Here is an 18,975-nt window from a genome sequence, read left to right on the forward strand (position 1 = left end):
GGCTATATAAGACCTTGCACCACTCAGTTCACACGGGTGTGATTTTTTCTCATTGTATGGATTTTGGCCAGGCCAGAAATGGATTTGGACAGGCGGACGCCTGCCCTCGCCTTATTGTAGATACACCTCTGGCTATCATGCTATGAGATGTCAAGTGACCGGCATTGAAATAATGCATAATGAATTGTCATGGATGAGGGTATAGATGAGAGACTAGCTTGTAGTTTGATTCTGTTTTTTAAAAACATCACATAAACCTGCCTATCTGTCATCTCGGCTGTTGCTTGCAAGTGATAGTCACAACTACGGCACCAGGCAAGCTATGAGAGGTGCTTTCACCCAGCTTAAACCCTAAACTGATGCTTTGAAAAAAACTGTTGTTGTTGTATGTATAGGGCAATCACTTACTGGAATAGACTTCCACAACATTTAACATTAATCACCAGCAAAGTTGATTTTAAGAAAAGACTGAGAAGAGATGTGTTGAGGAAAGAGATTGTGTTAGATTGTGTCTAATGTGTGTCGGTTTTTAACTATTTTTGTCATGAGTTATGTCTGGTCATTTATGTTCTATTTTCCTTTGATCTATTTTTTTCTTTTTGTTTAAATTCATTTTTGTGTGTTTTTGGTTTTCATGGTATATATTCTATTGATTTTGTATGTACTTTAAAGGACCACTTCACCACTTTTCAACCTATCTTCATATAATATGTCCTCACTAATAATCATGATAAAATGGCACAATTTTTTTCTACTCGGTCTGTGTCTCATAGGAGGGCTGTGGGCAGTTTAGAAACCTGTCCACCAGTGACATCATCGTTAGGCAGATTCTTTTTTTAACAAGTTTAATTTACAAAAATGTTTCGATTTCTATTATCGTGAGAACGATGGCAATCATTTTCTCATGATTATTAGTGAGGACCAATTATATGAACATAGGTTGAAAAGTGGTGAAGTGGTCCTTTAAGGTATATTTTTTTAATGCATAACTTTCGCAATTGTTTTTGTCCTTGGTATGTACATGAATGTGCATACTGTAGGCTATTTGCTCTTTAATTGTTATTTTAATATTTGCTCAAAATGTTTTGCTATTTTTTGTGTTGCTAAACTTTGTATTTATTCCCAACATTTTCAATGTGTGTTCTTTTTGTTTCCAGAGAAGATTGTGTGCACAACACATCTCAATGCCTATATTCAGGCCAGGCGCTGGATGTCAGGCATCAAGGCAAACATCAAGGAAGAGGAAGAACATCCGCACACCAGTTTGTAGAGCTCCGAGACTTACTTTATTTGAAGGCAACAATTAAATGCAACGTTTCGACCGACTAGGTCTTCATCAGGCAAATATTTGTTGCCTTAAAATAAAGTAAGTCTCGGAGCTCTACAAACTGGTATGCGGATGTTCTTCCTGGACTGCATTGGTTACCCATCAAGGCCAGAGTAGATTTTAAAATCCTTTTAACCACTTTTAAGGCACTTCATGGACTGGCCCCACTTTATATCCTCGACCTTTTAACCCCTAAGGATAATGTGAGACCCCTCAGGTCCTCGGATAAAGAACTCCTAAAATCCCAGTGACTAGGTTAAAGACAAAAGGTGATAGGGCCTTTGCAGTGGTGGCTCCTACCTTGTGGAACGCTCTGCCCTTGCCTTTGAGAAATTCCACGTCAGTTGACATTTTTAAAAGCAGTTTAAAAACGTTTTTGTTCTGTAAATACTTTTCCCATGTTGTCACTTGATTTCCCCTGCAGGTCTGTTTGTTTTGTCTCCATGTTACATATTTGAGTATTGATTATGATGCATATATGTATGTATGTGTATATATATATTATATGTGTGTAAATGTGTTTTATATGTATATATATATATTTCTTGCATTACATATGTTACTACTATGTTGTTTAACCTGATTGTTTTATATTTTGTCACTGTTCAGCACTTTGTAACCTTGTTTCGAAAGGTGCTTTATAAATAAAATGTACTTACTTTTACTTACTTACTTCCTCTTCCTCTATGTTCTTTTTGTTTGACACAGCAGCCAAAAACTGCAATATTTGCAATATACAGTACAGTATGGAACAAAAAGACAAGGATTCACATTTTGGTGAAGTTGTTAATATTTCCACACAACGTTTTACAGGATAGACTTACATCGTTAAAACAATTAGATTACAACAGATTTACTTATTTTCTGCCAATTGACTAATAGTTTCACCAGCATACTGTACTGCTTGGTTGTGACATGTTTTAACCACATTGGGGCGCTCTTACTGCAACACCAATCGGCTGGTCTTACTCAAATTTTTGTGCTCTTGTGGTCAATACTACAGTAAATGTAAGTGTGTTGCAAACAGAGGACTCAAACTATGGTTGAAATCAAATCAACTGTGTTCACATGTATAGCTTCTGACTGGTTATTAGAGTGAGTATGTTTACTTTTGTACATGTGCTAACACACTGTAAATGATGCATCTACTATTTGTACAACTGTGCAATGAGCAATGCGATTGTTATGTCCATATCAAATAAATAAACATAAACATAAACAGCCCATCTAAACCCATCAAAAATCATTGATGATCAGTTGTTGAATTGCTGTGGTATTGGCACTACATACTGAGATGAACGCTTGAGTCTGATGTATTTGTATTATATCCACCCTATCCTCAGACCTCAGACCATTTATTTAAATTAGAGCCCATGGACAACATGAGGCTACTTACTTGTTATTTACTTACTTAAAATTAAAATCAGAACTACTGACTAGGCAATTCTTTGAGGTCGTTCTCATGACCAACTGTTGATTCCTCGCTGCCATTTCACAATGTATATGATATTGCACAATATATTTTGGTCGCATTTCATCAAAAGTAGAAATATACTGACCTTTCACATTTCGCACAAACATTCACACCCTACTGAGCATTTGACATTTACGAACTGAAGTCACTATAGAACCACATAAATAATCACCAACATAACATGTCTAGGCTTATAACATCTTATACAGTATTAGGTCCAGTGTTGTTTTTGGCAGCAAATTTAGATTTTAGTTTTAGTCATAGTCTCTTGAATAGTTTTCATATTTCACATTTTAGTCACCCGGAACGTCTAGTTAGACGACTAAATGTCATAGGATTTTAGTCGACTAAATGTGTTTTGGCGGGCCTTGATGGCGTCGTAATGACTGATTTTACACTTGCTGAAAATAGCAGATCTACAAGCTCACGTGTCGCAGCACGACACATTGTGAGCTTGTAGATCTGCTATTTTCAGCATGCAACCAAGTGTAAAATGACTTATAATAGATCTCTTGTCCACTAGTCCCTTCCTAACATTTTTGTCTAGTTTTTATTTGTTGACGAAAATTGTCAGTATATTTTGTCTTAGTTTTAGTCATCATGGCTGTTTTCATTCAGTTTCTGTTTAGTTTGTCAGTGAAAAAAGGGAGTCAACGAAAAAATGTGGTCTTAGTTTTAACAACAACAAAATCAACACTGATTCTCATTATAAAGGTGGTACCATTTCCGTCTACTCGAGTCTTTTTTTAATGCAAGAATATGATGGCTTCTATTTCAGCATGCCAACTTTCCAGGAACAGAAAGGCTGTAGTTTCTATTATAAGATCGACTTACAGTACAGGGGGTCCCCAGAAAAATAAGGAGCAGTTTAAACACTTATTTCATGTATTTGAGTGGTGCAGCCACTCCACACAATGTACGTCCCTCCCTACAGTTGGGTGCCACCGATATTGTCCCTTATCATTTGACCCATTTAGGCCTGACCTCAAAATTTAAAAAAATCCATCTAAATCCTTCAGTTTGCTGAAATAAATATAAAATAAATAAAATAGCAGACCTACAAGCTCGTAGCGCGCCACTCGGTGGCGTGCTATGAGCTTGTAGATCTGCTATTTTTCAATAGCTAAATTATAACAATGTTTAAAACACCAAAAGGGGTTCCCGCCCAAATGGGTTAACTGTCCTTTTGCGCAGATCACGCAAACCTCAGCAAAAAGAAAAGGACAATATCGATGGCCTCCAACTGTATATCTCTCCCTATGTCTGTATGTATGTCCCTATGTTTAGGGTACCAAAAGTGGCGCTGTTGTGCTAGAAACAGAGAGAGAGATAGTGTTGCACTGTTGCCTGCTAATTACAATGTGGAGTGTGCATGCATGCGAGAGAGAATACACTCTTACTTGTGAGAGAGTTGTCTGCTAATTCCCCCACACAGTAACTCTGTCATTTCTCATCCGTTTCGGATGCGGGGCGGCTCGCCGGAAGCGGGCCAGTACCCTGGGCGCATTCCTGTGGATCTGGAAGTTCCGGCGACCTCCACATGGAGTTGCACCACTCAGTTCACACGGGTGTGATTTCTTTTCACAAATGTTGACAAATCTTTTCTTATGGAGGTACCTGACACAATTTTCTTTCCTCAAATGGGGGTTATGCTACAGACGTAGCAAGTACTGACACAAAACTAGATCGTTGGCTAGGGGTTAAGGGGATAACTTATGTCCCTCTCCTTTATTGCAGAGGCCCTAGCCTAGATGCATACAGTACAGTACAAACTTACTGACCAGATGGACAATGGTGAGGCCAGAAACAACTGGGTTTTCTAAATTCAAACAGAGCATTTTCCTGTTTATCTTGTCTTGTACTTGCTTCCATTTCGTGTAAACACCCACCCGATGTCCTCAAGCATAGTGAAGGTTACGATAACTGAACTCGGACGGAGCACAGCACTGTTTAAAATGTCCATTCATACAATCAACATACATTTTGCAACATGTCTCTGAGAACATACACACATTGTCAAACACAAGCATGCAACTTCCATCTTTCTAGTCTTACAGCACTTCTTATTTGTCTTCTTCTTTCATTTTTTATAGAGGCATAGGGTGACAGTAGGCTGACAGTAGGGCATTCACTTCTAGTCATTTTTACTAGTTGACTAGTTGCCTAGTTTACTAGTCGACTAGTCGACTAGTTGTTTAACTACATATTAACTACAAAATAAATAATAAAAAGCTTTTTTTTGTGGGAATAAATATTTGTACATTTAAAAACTGTGTACATTGGTGACTATAACTATAATCTACCTGATCCTGAGGCCTACAAAACCGAAAAAAAAAAAAAAAAAAAAACCTTTCTTTTTCTTATCAACTAGTCAACTAGTACCAACAAGGTCGACTAGTGGATTTACTAGTCGACTAGTAAACTAGTCGACTAGTTGCTTAATGCCCTAGCTGACAGGGAATGGGGAGAGAGAGTAAAGGCCGTCGGGATCGGGAGTCGAACCCGCGGCACACTGCCAGACTGGATTACCAGCCAAGGTGCCCAGACGGCTACGCTCGGGCCTCTTTCATTTCTTTTAACAGAGCTTATGATTGTGTGTACAAGAGATACATATTCACATTTTCTTCCAGACAAAAAAAAAACTACACAAAATGAAGCCACAATGCACGATACACAAATATATACACCACATCAAATGCAAAAATGACCTTGTAAGTATAGTTCTTACAAGGACCTCTGCAGCAGTTTTTCAATTTGCAGGCTCCCTTCAACAGGAATTCAACATATACATTCATGCAAGAAACATTCACAGAGGCGTCGGTATCTGTTAAGTAAAGTAAGACATCATATGCTGTAGGAATATAGTACCACATCTCTGTGCAATGCAATAATATGTCTCTACTTTGAAGGAAATGTATGATTATCAATGTCTACATCAATGTTGCTGACAAGATATAGTGACAAGATAGTTAGACTGTGTATGCTTCCTTAAACCTCACACGCCACCACAAGCGCACAAACATGCAAAAAGGGGGCCCAATGTTTAAAATTAAACGTGGTGGTTTTAAACAAAATACAGGGCTTCTGAGGTGGAGGAACATGTCACTGACTCAGAACAAAATATGTCTTTTCAGCAACAACAAAATTGTCAATGTATGCAACATAGTAGCCTAGATATATTAAGCCTTAATAACCTGGTAAATATATAAAATAAATAAGTCACATTTTACAGAATATATGTCTTTGATGTGTACTAGCTATGAATTAATTACATCATACTGAGATTTGGTTTAAAGGAGAATTCCATACTAGAAGGCTTTCTTACCTTTATTTGTAGTTGTTACGTCCCCACCAAAGAGGTCCAAGTGTTATTTTGTGCAAAAGTAGATTTTTGGCTATGTCCCCTACCATAAGCCCTCAATGAATTGCATTGAATTGCATTGAATTGAATGGGGCATTGGGGTTGTTGTGTTAATTTGCTTATTTCCATCGCTCAAAAATCTATTTTTTTGTATATATCTTCTCTTCATAATGTAAATAGTATCCCAAGCAGCACACTTTACTACTTATTTTGATGGAAATTAGCGAATTAGCACAAAAACCCAACCCCCATTTAGGGCTTATGGTAGGGGAAATAGCCAATAATGCACTTTTGCACAAAATAACACCTGGACCTCTTTGGTGGGGACGTAACAACTACAAATAAAGGTAAGAAAGCCTTCTAGTATGGAATTCTCCTTTAAAGCTGCAAGCGCCGACATTGGGCAGTGGTTAAATAGCATTTTGAGCTTCATGCAAACATCTCTTGACAACCAGTAGTACTGGTGCTACTACCCGACCACAGGATATACGTTTCTCTGTAGGAGAGCATGGACACCAACTACAAACGCTGTGTTAGTTATATTGTATTAACATGTTTTATTCTCGGGGGGGGGGGGGGGGGGGGGGAAATGATATGGATTGCATCTTTAATGGAACAAAGCATAATTTAAGATCTAGTGCAAGTTCATTTGTAGGGCATGCTTATAAGCACAAACGCATTCCTTTGCAAAATTGTCTTGTTTCTTTCTTGTTTTCAGTGCAGGGGCTGATATGCTTTCTTTCAGGGATGCATTATGTTGTTAATGAGTGTTTGATGACATGACAGTTTGACTGCCTATCCATGGTGCAGGATACTCAGTCTGGTATACATTCTAAAGCCATTGCCTCTCAGTGTCGACCCCGCCGAGCGACCAAGAACGCCATGTTTGGTCCAACATTTTCAGCGATAAGGATGCTGACGTCGGTCAGTCCGTTCGTTGGTCCTTGGCAGCACTTGGGTCCCAAACAAAGTATCTTGGAAACGCAGGCTAGACTAGATAAGCCATGGAATGTCCCGTGTCATTCTCCTTCAGGATGAGCGCTATACTGATTTCTGCAAACCCTGTGGCCCCTCTATAGCGCTACGCTGCAGGCAAATATTGCACACAAGACATCATCTCAAAATCGAATGGACGGATTACCATGAAACTTGGTGAGCACATTCACGCTCTCCCGGAGGAGTGGGCGATCCCTGGCATGACTGTTCCTCTAGCCAGCGCCACCCTCCGGTCACAATGCAAACCTTGCACGGAAGATTATGTCCAGAAGACCATGGCATGTCCTGCCAACCGACACTTTGGTCCCAAACAATAATGCATCTCAATACTACCTGGAGTGTAAAAGGACCAACACAAACATCTAGGGGTGGCTAGCGGAGCATTGAGACGTAGTCTTGTTTAAATATCACAGTGTTCCGCACCCTCGTCACAGAGGAGGGCCGGTGTCCATGCTGGACCGTGGATCTGTGGTCAGCGAGGTGCTTTGCAGCACGCAGATGTCCGATGGCAGAGACAGGGCATGGTGAGCCTTGGTCTTCATGGTGAAGGGGAGACAGGCGAGACAGGAGATACAGGAGAACAGGGACCAGAGGTGGCGGCCCACGGCCTTGCGGCAGAGGATGAAGACCCACGGGTCCACGATGGGGTTGAAGGCGTAGAAACGGAACGCCGTCAGGTTGGCCGTGTCGTTGGTGGACGGCTCCACCGCGTTGACGAAGCCTGCAGTCTAAAGAAAGAGGAACAGGTTCAGTCCTATAAGTGTAAAAATGACATCAAATGGACCATATGGACTCTTAATGCATTAAGAGTCCATTTGGTTTAATGTTTGTGTCTAATGGAGTTAACATTACTGTAGGTGCCAAAGTCAGACATAGAAGGAAGCAACACAGTTTTTTTGACCATACATTGGACTCTGTAACTTTTGGTGTCTTTTCTCAGTAAAACCTTTTTAAGAAAAGTTACTTTTGTCTTGTCGTTTGCGTACAACTACTGTTTTGTGTTTTTGTGAGGTCTACTCCACCAAGTGGTACATTTTTAAGAACATTTAGACGGAGTGCCACTACAATTACTCTAATTATCTAATAGACCCCCAGGTGTGGTTAGAATATTGAAATATGTCTTCCCTGTGTATTTTTGGTTTCTCAAAAGTCCCAATCGAGGCCCAGGTCAAAAGGCCCAATCGAAATGACAGTGATGTAGTGACACCACAATATCATCCTCTCCCCTAACCCCTCCCCCTTTATCATACAACAACAGCCTGTGGGTGCGGCTTTTAAAAAAAAATATTTCTCCTTGTATAGTACCAGATGATCATGTTTTTAAGGGGGGGGAAATCACGGCACTCATTTGGTAACCAACCCTGCCTCATTTAGCTGGGGACCACCTGGAACCCCCTCCAAGGACCCCTGGTGGTCCCCAAGGCCACTGGTTGAGAACCACTGGTTTAACACACGCACGCACGCACGCACGCACGCACGCACGCACGCACGCACGCACGCACGCACGCACGCAGGAGAGAGAAAGTGATGGACGGTGAAACCGCATCCATTTCCTCCATTAACCTTTTAGGTATGACAGGCCTGGTATCACAGACAGAAGCATCTGGCGAACCATGCAGCCATTCAGGGAAGAGAGAGAGAGAGAGAGAGAGAGAGAATTAGCAGCTGGCCCAGGAAGCGTCTTCACCACCTCGCTCCTCTCCTCTATCAACAATGCCTTGTTTCCTTCACGAAACATTCAAACAAACAGTGCCCTAATTAATGGCGTGCTGTGATTGAGTGTTACTATTGTACGTGGGTGTAAATGTTTCCCTGTTGCTAAGGCTCTGGGAATGAAAACTAATAAGCTATATACAGAGTTAGAGCAGCCGCGATGCTGTCACTCAGGCCATAGAGTTATAAAGGAGAGAGGGCAGGCCTGGGCCCGTGGCTCAGCGGTCCAGGCACCCTGGCTGGCAATCCAGTCTGGCAGTGTGCCGCGGGTTCGACTCCCGATCCCGACAGCCTCCACCGCATGTCACCCCCCGTCAGCCCCATATCCCTCCATAAAAAAACATAAAATAAAGGCGAAAGCCACAAAAAACATTACAAAAAATAAAGGATTGAGGGCAGCGTTGATGTCGTCGACTAACACTATGACGAAGAAATGTCCGCCGACTACCTTTTTCCACTGACGGGAACGAAATGGAAACTACATGAAAACTAAGCTACGATGACTAAAACTAAGACTAAATATGTTGACAATTCCGTCAACAAATAAAAACGAGACTAAAATGTGAGGGAGGGACTAGTGGAGAAGGGGTCGTTTCATGTTTGGTTGTACGCACGTGTCACGTTCCAAAGAATAGCTCACAAACAACGCCACTATTTTCGGCAAGCGTATAATCAGCCATTACGTCAAAATACATGTTAGTCAACTAAATCAACTGTAGATTTAGTCGACTAAAACTAGACTAAACACTAGACACTAGAGAACATTTCAGGTGACTAAAATGTGACTAAAACTATTCAAATTAAGTTTTATTACAAAGACTATGACTAAAACTAAAACCTAAATTTGCTGTCAAAATCAACACTGATAGAGGGGCGGACGAGTCTTCGTTTCAATGGAAGTTGCTCAGTGGCGTTTTGAAGCACCCGGAAGAACGCTCCCCTTCCGCAATATTTGTGAGAAAATGAGATTATCGCTATACAATAACAATATTATCACAATATCAAGGTATTTTGGTCAAAGAAATCGTGATAATTATATTTTGTCCACATTTTCCCTGCAGCCCTAATGGGAACATTACAGTCCAGATCAATGTCAGAACGAGTGCCGAGAAGGAACAGGTTTAAATGGCCTATACTCACACGCGCGCACGCATACGTACGCACTACGCACGCATGCACGCACGCACGCACGCACGCCCGCACGCCCACCCACCCACACATATATATAAACCCATGAAAAACAACATCTTGCAATTATCCCGCTGTCCTGCGTGTGATATCATCACCTAACAGTAACATTAAGCAGATGTTGAAATCAATAGTATAATGTCTTCAAAAACACGAGGCACAGCATGGACGAGAAGAAGACTGGAACTCTGAAAAACAACGGGCAGATGTGGTACAATGCCGCTAACGAGGTGATTATGTTATTTGCGAGATTGAAGGACATTCCTTGGAATTGCACAACAGATGTTGATATAGGACTGTTGGGGATACACTTAAGGGAGTGTACGTGTTATTCTATATATATATTATTTTAACCCATTTTGGACTGAGACCGATTCTAAATAAATGACTTCTAAATCCCTTATTTTTTTTTTTTTTTTCTAAATCCTAAAAGTTTTCTGAAAAACCTATGTTTCTATGTCAGTGGTTCTCAACCATTTTCATGTCAAGGACACCCAGAAATATCTGTATTTGGCCACGGACCACCAGAAGCAGAATATTTGAGTTAAAAACGTTCTGAAAGAATATATATTCAAAGATTTGAGCTCAAAACGTTCGTTCTGAAAGAATATATTCAAAGATTTGTGCCACATTTTCGCGATCTTTCAAAAATAGCGCATCTACAAGCTTGTAGATCTGTTATTGTTCAACAGCTAAAAGTATAACATAATCCTTGAAACACCAAAAGGGGTTCCCACCCAGAATGGATTAGATAAGTATTCATTAGCTCTATAATCCAATAGAATGGATTAGATAAGTATTCATTAGCTCTATAATCCAATAGAATGGGTTAGATAAGTATTCATTAGCTCTATAATCCAATAGCAATCATGAGTGTTTGTTCAGGGCTCTCCCCGTCTCTCCACCTCTTTAGTAAACAGAACATATATATCTTCAGGTTGGGATACCAATTTCATCCATTCAGCAGAGAGAGAGAGAGAGAGAGAACTCATACTGGGCGAACAGGACGAACAAGTGAATTTGGAAGGGATGCAACAAAAAAAAGTGCTCAGACAAAATTGGAACTGGAACACTTCAAAATGTAAGCTGATGATCGATCTTTGTGGGGTTCTCTCTCCTGATTGGATAACATTGGTATCCTGTGGCCTGAAAAATGTATTTAGGAGAGACCCAGTACTTGAGCCAATGATCACTATGAGAATATAGAACTTTAACATGTTGTGTTTTAGTTTTTTTCAATAAAAATCACACCCGTGTGAACTGAGTGGTATATTTTTAAGTTATATGGGTACAAGCAAAAGGGGGGTAGGGGTTTAATAAGTTTTATACTTCACCCTACTCCTTTTCAGACATTGTTGGAGTATTTTCTTTTGTTTCAGTTTTGTTTTAATGTATTTGATTTCAAATAATGTTCGAAATAAACTCATTCATTCATTCATTCATTCATTCATTCATTGCTGTTCCTTGGAGTGGTTGCACCACTCAAAAACAAGTAAAAGTAATACAAAATAAAATAGCACACGCACATACAGTAACACGCGCATGTGCGCGCACACGCACGCACGCGCACGCACACACACACACACACACACACACACACACACACACACACACACACACACACACACACACACACACACACACACACACACACACACACACACACACACACACACACACACACACACACACAGGCGCATGGGGTTACACCATCACCATAAAACATGTCGCAAGCAAAATGAATGTGGTCTGAAAAAGTCTGTTCCGTGCGCAGCTCTTTGCTCAATTACACAAGTTCCTCTTCTAAAGTGTTGTGACAGCCGGGATAGACCCACCATGCATCACACTGTGTAACGCTGATGATGCTACAGCACTTTGTTACAAAAATAAATAGTAAGAGCTCCATTATTCACCCTTAGGGTATTCTTATATACATGTGTCACACATGCATAACGTGTCACCTGTACTGTAAGTGTGAATAACCGACCACTTACTGTTGTAATGTTTCAGATATACAGTATAATTTAGTCATTTCTCAACCCGTTCTGGACAGGAACCCCCTGTTGGTGTCTTAAGCATCATGTTATGCTTTAGCTATTGAGAAATAGCAGATCTACGTTTTTAACTCAAATCTTTGCTTCGGGGGGGGGGGGGGGGGATTACAGATAATTCTGGGGGTCCTTGACATGAAAAAGGTTGAGCACCACTGACATAGAAACATAGGTTTTTCAGAAAACGTTTAAGATTTAGAAGACATTTTTTTAGAATCGGCCTCAGTCCAAAATGGGTTAACCACTAAATTAAACTTGACTTAACCCCTATACTTACGAAGTTACGACTAATAGTGAAAATAGCCAATGAACATGCAACACGCAATTTGTGAGCTTGTAGAGCAGCTATACAATGTAATGATTTTCTCAAAATAGGGAGGCCTCCATGGCTAAACGTAGGCAAATGGCAAAAGTGTCTTAATTGTGAACAGAGTATGCAATTAAACACAATAACCCATACCGGCCCTAACGCCATGAGGATACTGTCTGCTACAGGCCTATGCCATGATTCGAGAGGTGGCAATAACAGCGAAAATCTCCAGCTAAGGACAAACTATTATTCATAAAACATGACTCATTGCCTTGTGTAATGATGAAGTGGAGATGTTGTGTGGCGTCTGAGTTGTATGTCACATAATTGAGTGTAGTCCTTGATAGTTTGTACTACAGTGTACCGTGTATTGGAAATTGTTATTTTCACTTAGATTAGTGGGCCATAAAATGTGCCTGATGGCTCAGCCATCAGGGGCGGTATTGCAGAATTGCAAGGGCGGTATTTCAGTCGCTGTACTGCACTGTTGTGACGAAAAGAGAGTTGAGCCAGAAGGCAAAGCCTCTCTGTCTACCGAGCAATCTTCGTTCCTACTCTCACCTATGGTCATGAAGTGTACCCACACTTCAGGAAGTCTGGAACACTCTGGTGGAGCTGTTGCCCCCGCGACCCAACTACGGATAAGCGGTTGAAGATGGATGGAAGGATGGATGGCTCAGCCACTAAATGGTCATGAGCTGCAGTGTCACATCACATTACCTCTCACTATACAGCACATTAGAGAGAACTTGTACTGACAATTTCATCAGAAATGCACTCTAAATAATACATAAATCATAATATCAAGTTTGCTGTACTTCCGTTGTTGTCCAAGTTGTCCACTTCTCGACACATGAACCACAGTAAATTGCATTACTTACTTGCGCATGAGAGAGTACGACTGTGAGGCCATGTTTCATTTTGTGTCAGTGGTAACCATTCATCTTGCTGGGTATAATCACGCTGGGACAAACCGCACTAACAAACACAGAGAGATGTGTTTGTCTCTCTGCAACGTGTGTGTGCTGTAACCCCACACCTTACTCATCATCCAGCACTGCCAGAAACCTTTCCAAGAGACACGCACCCATCTATCCCCTGGCTTGGCCATTAGGGCTCCATTTTCGTCACCGCTAAAGCCCTTATCCCTAAACTTCTTTGCCTTTTTTTTTTACTATTTTGCAAAACATTTTTGAATAGTTAAAATGGCCAGTCTACAAGCTCACAACGTGTCAATGTAGATTGGCTAGTTGAACTATTCAAAAATGTTTTTCAAAATAGTAAAAAAAGGCAAAGAAGTTTAGGGATAAGGGGTTTAGCGGTGACGAAAATGGAGCCCATATATATATGTGTCCTGTCCCTTTACCCATGTTTGAAAAGTTACTTAACCCATTTTGGGGTTAATCTACAAGCTCATCTACATCATGTACATCTTGTAGGTCTGCTATTTTTGAAAAATCGAAGAACCACTGACATAGAAACATAGCTTTTTCAGAAAACTGTCAGGATGTAGAAGACATTTTTAGAATCTGATCTCAGGTCAAAATGGGTTAAAAACTGTAATATACTAATACGGTAAGATACTAGTTACTTTTTTTAAAGTAATATTATTAGTTTATATATTATTACTCCCCTGCCAAAAGTGATTTTTTTTGTTCTTCTCGCGCCCCCCAGTAATTGCATCTTTTGTCCCCCAAAAGTCTCACACTATACCCAGTTTGATCCGGACGTTTCTCCAGAGTCTATAGACCGGATCAGCAGCCTGCAAAGCAACTCCATCCCAAGCCAGTACCACCAAGGCTCGTAAAAAGCGTGTGAACTAGTTACTTTTGGAAAATAGTAAATGTAATAGTATTACTCAAAAATGTGAAAGTAATCAGTTATATGTGTGTGTGTGTGTGTGTGTGTGTGTGTGTGTGTGTGTGTGTGTGTGTGTGTGTGTGTGTGCGCGTGCGCACGTGTGTGACTCCACCAGAGGGAGTGGAGTTAGCTGGTTTTGCCCTCTCCCCTGCGGCAGAGCAGCTTGGAGATCCATTGTCAGCTATTCTTATCAATGATGGTCAAAACCTCCACTTAAATCAGATTGGGGTAGTGAGAGTGGTGAGAATATCAAATATTTGCAAGTATCTGACAATAAAGTCACAAGACCAACTTTGATGAGGCAGCATTGCTTTGTTTTAACAGTTTGGAGTTAGCTGGTCTGCCTGACATACAGTATGTTGGTTAAAATGTGTAAAACATTTGAGTATAAAACAATAAAGTCCAGGACTTATTTCTTTCCAGTGGGATTTTTTTTAATTAAAATCAGACAACGCAAATCTATGGTAAAGCGATGCATGCAAAGTTGTGCACACACGATATGCATGCACGCTAGGGCATTAAACAACTAGTCGACTAGTAAATCCACTAGTCGACCTTGTTGGTACTAGTTGACTAGTTGATAATAGGTAGTTAAACAACTAGTCGACTAGTCGACTAGTAAACTAGGCAACTAGTCAACTAGTAAAAATGACTAGAAGTGAATGCCCTAATGCACGCACTACTAGCCTCGCGTAAGCCAACCTTCATCTGTCTTTGCAATGCACGCACAGCCACACAAACACACATAGACATCCAATTATGTAGTAATTATAGCTATACAGTACACAATGGACCCAGCATGTCTGCTGTATATGTGCATCTGACGGGGGGAAAAAAACATATTAGATACCATTTGGGACTGATGAAAGCCCTAACTAGCTATCAGGAAACAGGCCTTGTTAATGCACCGTCCTCGGTGGCCTATTAGTTTCTGGTAGAGCCCATCTCGTATCCACACCCCTGATCCTGTTTCAGAGTGGAATGATTATATGTGGATGAGTGGAGCCAGTCCAATACGGAGGGAATGAGATGGGGCGTCCTGGTGGCACAGGGGTAAAGATCCTGCACACCACAGTGGTGACGATATTCTACAGTACGTACTAAAAAACGACTTGTATTGCAAGTTTGCAAGGATTTGTATAGTCGAAATTAATATGAATAAATTTGCTGTTAGTCGACTGATAGTCGACTGAACACCCCCCTGCCACGAAAAAAAAAAAACTACAATTACAATTAGGATATACCAGTCATTGTGAGAACGTTTCTAGCATATGGCTTTTCTAGCATTAGTATGAGTGTGTATTCAATATCATTTACCATTGCATTCTATAAAACAATGGCAGTGAATCGTGATGCATTGGGAGATTGTAGATCTGCTACTTTCGCATCATTTTTAAAAGTGTGTCTAACACATTTTCTTCATACTTCTTCATACTTTAGTAACTTTAAAAACTCAAGAAAAAATGGTATCAGTGAAAAAAGAAAAAAAAAACATTCTTTTTTTTTTTTTTTTTGTGAACATCGACTGAGAGGTTGTCAGTCGACTGAGACCCGTTCCGATCGATTCGTCGACTATTCGACTAATCGAGGTCAGCACTAGCAATTATACAATCTTTCCCCCGTCAAACTGTAATTAAATGATAATTGGATGTGCACTTGTGTGCCGGGACTATGGTGGTGCCATACTACGTATGGTGGTGCCATACTACGTATGCTGGTGCCATACTACGTATGCTGGTGCCATACTACGTATGCTGGTGCCATACTACGTATGGTGGTGAGGCATGTGGATTTACTGATAATACATGTGCATTTTCCTTTACATGTACTGTAGGACATGCCCATAAAGTGAGAAGCAATTACCTCTAAAATGTGCCCCTCTGCGTTGAATAACTGGAGGTCATGTCTAGCGTAAATAATGATGGCCCAATAATGTGTTTGTTTTGATCCCAGGCTTGTGTTTGCCCTTGTGTGCCCTCAATTCCCACAACCCTACATTCTCGATTCTCTCGATGGAAAGTACCGTGGGTGATGAGTCACACAAATGGGGAGAGTCCTGTTGGAGAAGGGAACCACTCATTTACAGCGTGATATAGTGTTATGTTGTAACACAGCACTGGAATCACACAGAGTGAAGTAATTGACAATATATAAAGTCACCACACCAACTTTGATGAGGCAGTATTGCTTTGTTTTCAAAATATCTAAAGTTTTCTTCATTTCCTAAAATGTATATTTTTTAAATTTCCTGACAAATTAACATTTTGGAGTTAGGCGGTTTCTTCCCGACAGCAGAGATATATATAGTAAATATCTTTCCTCTCAATAAGGCAAACCTGTTTTGAAGTCTTAAGTTATTTGAAGATAGAATTGGATCTATAAAATGTCTCTGCCTTCAGACACACGTGCTGTCAGGGGAATCAACCTGTCTGAATATCCATTAGTGAATTTTCTTTTTAAACAGTGCAGTGGGTTAACTGCCACCATTAGACCCATTACCAACGTTGTACGGAATTGACGTGTATAAAGAGAGCAATTCCTGGCAAGAGTCTGGAGGAGGTCCCTGGGTTCGGTGGTATCTGGTGTCTGCACTGCAGTAGGCTCTCTGTATAACAACGCCCACGTTGTGAAAGTGAAAGTAACAGAGACTACTTTTCATCCTTGTGAAACACCAACAACAGTACACAAAATGTACAGTAGAAGCCAATTATATCTATTTATTGTCTTTTGTTTATTGATCTATGATGGTCTGTTGTAAATGTCATTAGTATTGTGATGTTAGTACACATGTTCTTCTTATCGTATGCTGTAACTATTTATTTATTTGGATCACAATGGAATTAAGTCCTCTGAGTTTTTGTGCAATCCTGATAATTCTGTACTGCTCTTTTATGAATTGTATCATGAATATATCAAATAAATCAAATCAAATCAAATCAAACATTGACACAGTCTTTGCTGTTCCACATGCCCATCATCACACCAAGGCCATGATGTGTAATGATTCATGAAGAATAACCTTGTCCTAAAATGTCCTATAGCAACATTGTATTGTACAGTAGCTGCATCTCATCATCATCATTTTTTCCACCGCGGTCGAGATCATGGATTTCACAATGCCACGCCAGACTTTCCGGTCCTTCATTGCCATCCCCAGTTCTTGCTAACTGATGCATGTGTCCCTATAGCGATGACATCAGGGAACGACAGTTTTCTATACCTCTGGTCTGCTTTGAGGCAGGACTCCAGAGAAGAAGGGAAGATATAACCTCATTGTCAGCTCTGTAGCAGTGGCCGGCAAACTGTGTTCTTCTGGATCGGACTAGTGAAGAAACACGGGGAAGGTTGCCGTATATTAGATCAGTCGATGGGTGGCTCTTCCAAGACAGATCTTGCGCTCTCATTAGAAGGCGGGTGTAAGTGCCATCCAACCGTTTCTTTGAAAGTGTCCATGTCTCGGAGCCATAGAGTAGAATCGGCTCAACGGTCGTCCTAAATATTTTTACTTACTAGCTGCATCTAGGTGTTGATGATTATGTTCACACTCGTGACTCTGCTGTCGTTGACGTGCTGTGAATGTATACACTACAGTATGATGAAGTAAGTCAGGGGACAATGCTGGAGTCCATGTAGGGGTGTGAGTGAATAGAACAGAACACCAAAATGTACAGCGGAATGCACATTTGGAAGCATGTGTGACATATACGTAGATGAAGCACAGATACTGAAGATGTATACGGATGCATGCATGCACACATACAGTACAAGCACACATGTTAAAAAAATACAAATTTTGAGGGTGGTAAAAAATAGATGTTTTTAATTATTTTGCCTTACCAGTGAAAGTTATGTGGATGACATGTAACGGTTTGCCGTATTATGGTAGGCCTAATACAGCGGCATAAACAGCCACGGTGTCGATATTTCCTAGCTCACGGTAATACTAATAGTGTAAGAGGCATGTTGTTTTTTCTTTCATTTATCTTTCTCTTTCTTCCCCTTGCCCCCCCCCCCCCCCCCCCCCCTGCCCTTTCTGTAAATTCCCTTTCTGTAAATTATAGCAAAACCGATGGAAGTTGCACAACAACAAATTTCATCCACTGTTTTTACACCTGTAAACCTGTGATGTGACAATAACAACCAGGCACTCCTCCGCATGTCCCTGAGTTTTCCCCTCCTCCCTATAGGCAATATTAACATTCTGCCACAGTCACTGTGTTACGCTCAAGGCCTGTCGGTTAACACAGAGCCAGTCAATGGAAGAATTACAGCTGCTTACACGACGTGGGCAACCTCAGACTTTATGGCTGAGTTCTGTCACACACCGTGACATGTCCTGTAAACACAAGATTCTGTTCTGCTTAACGCTACAGTCTACATATCCACTGATGGAAGAATAACATACGCACGCACGCACGCACGCACGCACGCACGCACGCACGCACGCACGCACGCACGCACGCACAATTTGGTGTAGAGGGAAGAAAAGAGCAGACCAAATACACGATATTACTAAGTATTATTAAGTATTGGTAAACTGTTAAAGTCTGCTTATATCCATACTTCTCACTGCATGGTGGTGGAGGGTTTGTTATCTTAATCCCCAGCTGGTTTATTATATGGCCCTTGCATCACACATTTCAGGTTTATACACCTTCTATCTTTCCTGGCAGATGGTGTGAAGTACTTTAATTT

The 18,975-nt window shown here is 40.7% G+C and overlaps 1 protein-coding gene across 1 annotated transcript in view; it reads right to left on the reverse strand.

The window, feature by feature from the left end:
* Positions 1-7,586: 7,586 nt before the first annotated feature.
* The window catches only part of ptgir (prostaglandin I2 receptor), a gene marked incomplete at both ends in the record, with an annotated part of 48,709 nt that continues 37,320 nt past the window's right edge, over positions 7,587-18,975 (reverse strand). The window contains one exon of the mRNA XM_079514929.1: positions 7,587-7,886. Coding sequence (XP_079371055.1) covers positions 7,587-7,886 — 300 coding nt within the window. The remainder of the gene's footprint in view (positions 7,887-18,975) is intronic.

This window comes from Electrona antarctica (assembly GCF_951216825.1).
Source record: "Electrona antarctica genome assembly, chromosome: 11".
Lineage (NCBI taxonomy): Eukaryota > Metazoa > Chordata > Actinopteri > Myctophiformes > Myctophidae > Electrona > Electrona antarctica.